This window comes from Monoraphidium neglectum (assembly GCF_000611645.1).
Source record: "Monoraphidium neglectum strain SAG 48.87 unplaced genomic scaffold scaffold02269, whole genome shotgun sequence".
Taxonomy (NCBI): domain Eukaryota; kingdom Viridiplantae; phylum Chlorophyta; class Chlorophyceae; order Sphaeropleales; family Selenastraceae; genus Monoraphidium; species Monoraphidium neglectum.
The window spans coordinates 1-7,967 of record NW_014011359.1 but is presented as its reverse complement, the minus strand read 5'-3'; the positions used below and the strand labels follow the sequence as shown (position 1 = coordinate 7,967).

Here is a 7,967-nt window from a genome sequence, read left to right as displayed (position 1 = left end):
GGCCGTGGTGGAGCAGTGCAGTGCGCGGCGGCGGCCCCTCACCCCCGGCGCCGAAGAGGCTCTCCTTGAGCTGCTGCGCCCCCATGACACGCCACGGCTCGTCGCCGCGCCGTTTCAGGCGCTTGCTATGCTGCACCGGTCGGCGGGCCTGGGGAGGGAATGCGGAGGGGAAGGAGGACAGCACGTGCAACGCGGCAGGCCCGGCCGGCAGGGCCTGCCGGGGCCCTTTGCGAATTCATCCCGGCTGTTGACCTCATCGCTTCAACCCAGCTCGCACGCCACACACATGCTGCAGCTGCACTGCGGGGCAGCAGCCGCCACTACTAGGCCCAGCGCACCTCAAGCTGACTGCTGTCCGGCCGCGTCCTCTGCTAGGTCCCGCCGAGGCTGCAGCCCCACACCGCACCACCAATGCAGCGGCCAGCCCCAACAAACATCGCAATCGTGCCCCTGCTGATGCCCCGCCCGTGACGTTATCACAACTCACCATGACCTGGTTGTCCTCCAGCAGGTCGTAGTCCTCCTCATCCACCGGGTACTCGCGCGCGCTCTTGCGCCGCTTGCGCTTCTTGCGCTTGCCGCCGGCGCCCGGCGCGCCGCCGGCGCCGTCGTCGCCGCCGCCCGACTCCTCGTCCTCTCCCACCAGGAAGTCGTCCTTTGTGTGGGGGAGAGCGGCAGGGATTACTGCTGTGCTAGTGCCGTCCGTTTATGCGGTACTCAATGCACGAGTGGGGATGCCGAGGTTGAGCTGGGCGCAAGGTGCCGTGAGCTGTGAAAGCGGGGCAGGCTGCCCGGCCCGATTGCGTGAGCCGAGCTCGGCTTGCGCGCTGCGCGCCGCATGGTGGGCGCTTCGAAGACAGGTTTGCGCTTGAGAAAGCTGTGTATGGGGAGGCTCAGAGCCGTACATGCATGGCAGGGCCAGCTGCGCCGCAATCATCGTGCCCTCCATCCTGCTGGCCACGCATGCATCAACAGCACAGCACACCCTGGGATCCCCATACAGTACGCGTATGGCCGCGGCGAGCGCACCTGCTCGTACTCATCAGGTCCTCCCCCATCTTCCTCGCTGCTGTCCTCTGCGCAAGCCTCCTCATCGCCCCCATCGTCCTCGCCTGCTGACGCCCCTGCCCCACCCCCGGTCGTGTCCCATCGACGCGCTGGAGGAGAGGTGCTCGGAGCAGCACCCACTCAATGCCTCGCTGCCAGCTGACGCTTTCTGGTACCTGCACACTCATGTGCAACAATGCTTCAATTGTTATCCTTGCTTCCAGCAGACACACATGGCAAGACGGCACTGGTGTAATGTGCAACCCCATCATCAGTAATCGGGGTGTCATCGCCATGCAAACTGTGTAGTTTTTGGCACCCCAACCCTGTCGCAGCGGCATTGCGCGAATCAGAACCCTATCACCACACAAAATGTTGCTCTTTGCCCTGACTGGAAGGCTCAGGCACTGCGGCTGTGGGTTTGAGGGACGCAACACACTGCGCTTGATCATCTCCAGTTGTCGGCATCCCAACCCTATCGCAGCGGCATTGCGCAATCAAAACCCCATCACCACACAAAATGTTGCTCTTCGCCCTGACTGGAAGGCTCAGGCACTGCGGCTGTGGGTTTGAGGGACACAACACACTGCGCTTGATCATCTCAAGAACCAGGGCGTTACTACGGTGGTGGCCCAAGCGCACCGGAACCCTGCAAGTCCCCACGTGTGTCCATCGTGTGTTCGTGAGCCTGCAAGTTCCGACGAGTGTTCATCCGAGCTGGGCCGCCCTAGTTCGCACGCTGATGAGTAAAACGGGCATGATCTCTGCACATGGCGTGACGCTTTAACACTAATCGTAGTGGAATCGTACCCGCGAAATGGGTCTCACACGAGACGTATCCCAGGTGGCATGAGTCACACAGATACCTCAACTACCTTGGATTCGTGCGTTTTTGTCGGCCTCACTCAGCTCACTCACAGTCACCGCCTCACCAGGCGCAGTGGCAAGTGTGCGGCAATCAGAGATACGGTGGACGTGACTTACACCTCCACTGACACGGAGAAATATATCCTTTGCTCGAAACATCAGCGCTGAAGTCGTAACTTCCCGTTGACGTCGCCAATCCCAGCATGCGGTGTACAACGAGATCGCTCATGCCTTTGGCGGCTGTACTGCTGCTTTTTTGCAACATGCTGGGCGTGGTCATGTGCGTCAGGTGCGCTGGCAGGCTTGTGTGGCTGGGGGTGTCCTGATCGGAGCGCGCTCCAGACACGTGCGGCGCACAACCCGTCAATAGGAAAGAAATGCTGCCATGTGTGCCGGCAGGACCCACCCCGTGAACTTGGAGGTGTCCCCCACATCAGCCTGACGACTGATGACACCCACTGCGAGCTTATCGCAGCCACCCCAGCTGATGTGCCTATGTTTGCGATGTTCCGTTTATGCCCATGAATCCCTGCATGTTGGCTGTCGACGCGGCGGATGCATTCATGTGCATGCTGAACCACACTGTCGTCCTCCCGCTGCTCCCGCCCTCTTGGCGTGTCCCCTGCAGCCCTCAGGCGACCCCCAAAAAGCAGAAGCTGGCAGTGGTGAGTGACACCTGAGTGCAAGGTTGGGTTGAAACAAGACCTGGGCGCGCACCAGCGTGTTGCTTAGCTTGGTTGCCCCAGCGTGGCGGCCATGCATGTAGGCGCCTTACCTCGGGAAGATGGAAAAAGCCCGCCTGCACTTTGCTGTATTTGTGTCTCGCTTTCGCACGCGAAGCCAGCATCCTGCAGTCATGCATGAACTAACTCTGCACTCCTTGCACGTCCCCATTCAGTGCGCGCCTGTCAAGGCTTTGGTCAAGTCGTGCTCCTCCAAGGCCGGCCCCACCGCCCTCATGGACCAGCTGTGCAGCGAGCTGCTGGCACCCGCCAACGCTACGGCCGACAGCAAGGTGCGTGCCCTCACACGCACGCACGCACACAGAGAACAACGCATGCGGGAAAAAAAACTCTTGTGCATGGGCAGGTGTCTGGTGCGTGCTGGTGTGGGTGTGGCAGCAAACACATGCGGCAATGCAGTGGTGACTTGCTCGGTTGTTTGTGGGGTGAGAGCACATGCAGCCCCTCCAGCCCTTCCTCTGGACAACGTGCCCATTAACATGTTGCAAGCATGTCCTGATCACCGCGCCGGTTGCTTTGCGCTTGGAACAACCGGCACATTTCCATTCCCGCAGGACCCCACCAAGCTGCGCTACGGCTGTGGTGTGGCGACTGCCGCACAGGTTAACAAAGTGTCCAGTGACCTGGCAGCTCTCGAGCCCAAGGTCACCGCCGCCGCCGCCCAGGCCAGCTCTTTGCAGGACACCTTTGTCCAGGGGAGCAACCAGACAGCCGTGCTGCGCGCCCAGGTGGACGAGCTCAAAGCGACGATTGCGGCGCTCACCGCTGGCGTGCAAAAGCTGCAAGCAAACGCAGCCAACGCAACCAACCTGGGCAACATCACTCAAGAGCTCGCCGTCCTTGCAGCGGCCGACTCACGCACCGCTCAGCAACTGGCCCTGCTGGAGGCGGCAAACCAGACCGCGGCCCAGGACATCGCGGCGCTCAAGTCTGCGTCGCAGCAGTGCGCCTGCGGCCTTGAGCTTTCGGCCGTCAACACCTCCTTGGCCGCCATCAAGGCAGCCCAGGCAGCGGACGCGGCGGCAGTCTCGCTGGCCAAAACCACCGTGGAGTCTCTGAATGCCACAGTTACCATAGGCGCGGCAGCCATCGCGTCGGTCAACACCAGCCTCGCCTCACTGGCAGCCACCGTAGCCAATGTGTCTGCCATTGACTTGAGTGTCTACGCGAAAACTGCAGACCTGGCCAACATCAACGCAGTCAGTCTGGGGGGCGTGCCTGCCGCACAGTACCTGCGCTCGCGGGTGGTGATCTACCGTGAATCTTCGACAGAAAGGAACGGAAACCTTGGTGGCCGGTCTGGTGCTGACGCCTTGTGCAGTGCCTCCATCAACCGGCCGGCGGGGCTCACCCAGGTGCACGCGTTCCTATCGACATCGGCAACCGACCAAATTGCCGATTTCCCTACAAAGTACGGTGTCCCCAGCGGCTTGGCAATCGAGGCGAGCGGCGTCGTGTTGGCTCGCAACTTCACAAGCATGCTGGGAGGCCTCTTGCTGACCTTGGACGATGCAGGTGTGTTTGCGGTTCGCGGTGCTTTTTGGTCTGGCAGTCAGCCAACCGGAGTAGTGGCCGCAGCAGCCTCGTGCCTTGGGTTCACCAGTAGTGCCGGTCTTACAGACTTTGGCAGTATTGGGGTATCTTTCTTTAGTACTTCCAATTGGATAGGAAGCAGCACCCCAATAAACCCCACCAATGCCCCCACATGTGAGGAACTCTACCCTGTTTTGTGCATCGCTTTCTAATACCATGAATGGATGGCAATGCCATAATCACGTCCCAGGAAGCATGCAGCATAGCACTCTTACAGCTGCAAGCCGGTGCAGCCTGCTGGATCGATCTGCACACGTATGCGCGGCTGTCTGTTGGGCTTTTACACTCTGTTGCACAAAGACACGCCAGGCCCTGCTGCACGCATGTGCTCGGAAGCCGCTGGTGGACTGGACTGGCCTGCTGTGTAGATCTCTGTGCGCTATCCACTGAACAACTTGTGCGGTCCAACAACTGCTGTCCCACTTTCAGCAGAGGTTCTTGATGTATCATTGCGCCCCCAATAGTGTCATGCGTTGTTGTTGTGATGCGGCACTTGGATAAAATCATGCGCATAGTCTGTTCACCGTGTCACTCGGCAGCTTGCCATACACGCACTCGCCCCTGCGCCCGTTGCACACCAGCCGGCGCCTGAAGCGTACATATACAACAGTACGCACCGGCCAAGCGCCACTTCATGCTCCATCTTGGTCTGGAGGGCCGCCGCGTCCGCTGTGCGCATGTCCAGGGATCCTTTTCGGTACAATTGGTTTGAGATTGTTGCGCAGCGAGGCCAGTAACCTGTCGTGTGGGCGCAGCCAGAGTTCCCATCGCAACGCGAGTTGACGGCGACAATGCATCTGGGCAGCTTCGCGGATGCGGCTGCATGACTCAAGTGCTGGACTGCTGGTGTGGCGCTTGAACTCGTGTTGCAGGCCTACACCGCCGTAACCGACGCTGCTTTGGCTCCACAATTGATCACAATTGGTTGTGAAGTTTCCTGGAGCGATCACCAGCCGAGATCATCGCCCCGGCGATCAGCAGCCAGAGTGGCGGATGTGAGGCCCCGGTATCAGAGGCACAATCGCAAACTAAGGTCGCCGACGAGCGCAGGCAAGCGCCGAAGGGGATAAGATAGAGGCGTCAAGGGACCAGGCAATAATGAGATGGGGACAAGGAGCCTGAGGCGTTCACAGGGGACAAGGCGCGAGCAGCATAGTGAAGGACCTGATAGCCGGTGCGCGCTGCTGCGATTCGGCAGCACCAGGTGTGTGCTTGCCGCACCGCGCTCCGCCCGTGTGGGCTCTGCTCTTGCCGCACCGCACTCCGCCCCCAGCGCGGAACGGGCCTGAGCACGTCGCAATCACAGCGCCGCCCACACTACTACACTGCCAAGTCCAGCAATGAGTGTCCCCATACACAGCCGCTGTGATTGCAACCGTCACTCAGGCGCGCGCGGGCCAACTGGTGTCAGATTTGTTGGGCGGCGCCAACCGTGCGTTCGACGCCGCACATGTGCGCTCCAATCCGATGCCACACAGGCGACAGCGGGCGGTGGCGGGCTCCTGTATCTCCACCGCTGGCAGTGTGGATGGTGCTGCAGAGGGCCTTTGGCATTCATCTGGGCCCAAGATCACTGTGTCGCACCTGCTGCCAGGGGTGAATGACTGAGAGCGGGGGCGGTGTGGGATGGGGCAGGTGCATCTATCTGGAACAGGATGTGTCGAGGTGTGCCGTCTCGTTCGGTGGCAGGCAGCCTGGTATGCGTGGCGGGGCAGCTGTTTCTTGGGCAATACCCGCCATTGATTGGGCAAACTTGGTTCCATTCGAGAGTGAAGCTGATTCCACGAGCTCCCCAGCTCCCCATACAGACAACACTTGGCAACCTCATGGGTGAACCTGCCCATCAGGTCGGTCACAGCAGCCGACCATTGCCGATGGTGCGGGGCCTTGAGGAGGCAGCTCTCGGCGCTGAGGCAGTGGGTGGGCGAGCTCAGGAGCGCGCCGATTGGATGGGGGCGCGGTCGTGTGGAGCGGCGGCGCCGGCGCTGGTGTTGGCACGAGCACTGCCGTCCACCGCAATGGCAATGGCCATTGTGCAAGGTGCTTGGCGACGGCGGCAACCGCGCTGCTGCAGGCGGCGGGCGCCAGGTGGGGGCTGGAGGGGTTTGCAGGGGATATGCTGCACCATAACGCCTGGCCAAGTCAGGGCAGCCCAGGCGGTGTGCTGCAACTTCTGCAGCTGAGCAGGCAGCCTGTGCGGAGATGTGTCGAAAGCATGCGCCATCCCTCCATGTATCCCTGGTTCAAGCCCAGGCTGTTGTGCCGTGTCGATGTTGTTTGTTCTTGGGACGCCGTATGGGTCGCCCGCGGCCGAGGTGGTGGCGGCGTTCGCATCCCGCGTGGCGTGCTCGGCTTGGGGGTCTCCGGTGCGGCGGGCGTTGAGGCGCGTTTGCCGCCTGGTCTGCGAGGCTGGCGGGCGGCAGCGGGCGTTGAACTCTGCGTGAAGCATAGTGCGCAGATGGGGGTCGGAGAGCGTCGATGTTGAGTCTTCTAGTAGCATGTAACATACGAGCGCTATGCATCAACCATTCGTTCACTCCAACAAAGATAGCTGACTGACATGCACAAGGCCTGCCAAGGATGCCGCTGGTCATACGATGCCGGCGGCGCGCGACAGCCCAGCCGAGCAGCAGCGGCGACGCAGGTGAGGGGGTGACGCAGAGGATGTGGGGTCACCATACATTGGTGTTGACCGCCTCCGGGCTCCAGAGGACAGGCGTGATGGTTGGTTGGGACGCGAACCAGTTGTGGGTTGAACCTGTCAGGAGGCTCCTGCAGCAAAATCCTCAAATCAGCGGCTGTCAATTGGGCTGAGACCCTCGTGGCAAGCGCTTCATGCTTATGCCTCATCGCGAATCATGAAAAGATGATTTGCCATGGACATCCCCTGTGGGCACCCAGACATGCGCGCGGCTGCGGGTGCACACCGGCAGGTACAACCTCTGTCGCGCCCATGGCTGTTTGTTTGTCCACCTGATCAGCGCGCAGCGCTGCACCAGACCGACTCCCGCCCTTGCACGCACGCGCGCTCCCTCTTTGTTGCGCCGCAGCTCCCTGGATCAGCTCGTCCGGCTGTACAGCGGCCCCGATTCTGCCACAGGCTCAACCTGGCCCTGCTGGCTGAGGAGCTGCCAGACCAGGCCCGCGGCGCCCGGGAGTGGGTGCACAAGCAGGTGCGGCGCACGCGCCTGAGGTGCCCCGTACAGGGGTCCCGCTGGGTGCTGGGTTGGCTCGAGGCGGCGCAACAGCCCTGGCCGCACCCGGCAATGCGTGGCGCACGCAGCAGTGCGCATCCAAGCTGCATGTAACGCGCTCCGATGGGGCAAGGGGTGATGCGCACGCCTCAACTGGGGGCGTGATCTGGCTTCCTGCACACGCAATCTTCAGCACTGCGCTTGCCAACCCTGATGCTGCTCATGCAAGCCGCCTATATATACATGGCGCGGCCGGCAAGCAATCCAGCGCCGCCCTCAGCCAACTGGGGTATAGCAGGGTTGTTACGTCGTCCCGCGGTCTCCCGCACCTGGAGCCGTCCAGGCTCGTGGGATTGAACACACAACAAAAAGCCGCACCAGCACCGCCATCTTCAGGCACGGCAGCAACACAAGCAACCTATTCCGATTCCCTTGAATTTCGTCACACCTGGTGAGCGACGCTCCGACATCGCCCTATTGAGTGTGAAACGGGCCCCTTCTCCCCCCTCCCACCCCCCAACCC

The 7,967-nt window shown here is 61.5% G+C and overlaps 2 protein-coding genes across 2 annotated transcripts in view; one reads left to right on the top strand and one right to left on the bottom strand.

The window, feature by feature from the left end:
- The window catches only part of MNEG_10318 (hypothetical protein), a gene marked incomplete at both ends in the record, with an annotated part of 3,620 nt that extends 1,900 nt beyond the window's left edge, over positions 1 to 1,720 (bottom strand). The window contains 4 exons of the mRNA XM_014041211.1: positions 43 to 148; positions 488 to 655; positions 1,030 to 1,124; positions 1,690 to 1,720. Of these exons, the coding sequence (XP_013896665.1) occupies positions 43 to 148; positions 488 to 655; positions 1,030 to 1,124; positions 1,690 to 1,720 (400 nt within the window). The remainder of the gene's footprint in view (positions 1 to 42; positions 149 to 487; positions 656 to 1,029; positions 1,125 to 1,689) is intronic.
- Positions 1,721 to 2,177: 457 nt separating this feature from the next.
- Positions 2,178 to 4,842, top strand: MNEG_10317 (hypothetical protein; the record flags this gene model as incomplete). The annotated part of the gene is made up of 5 exons (XM_014041210.1): positions 2,178 to 2,203; positions 2,543 to 2,579; positions 2,813 to 2,929; positions 3,212 to 4,172; positions 4,832 to 4,842. The coding sequence occupies 5 exons, from the start codon at positions 2,178 to 2,180 to the stop codon at positions 4,840 to 4,842; spliced, it is 1,152 nt and encodes a 383-aa protein (XP_013896664.1).
- Positions 4,843 to 7,967: the final 3,125 nt, after the last annotated feature.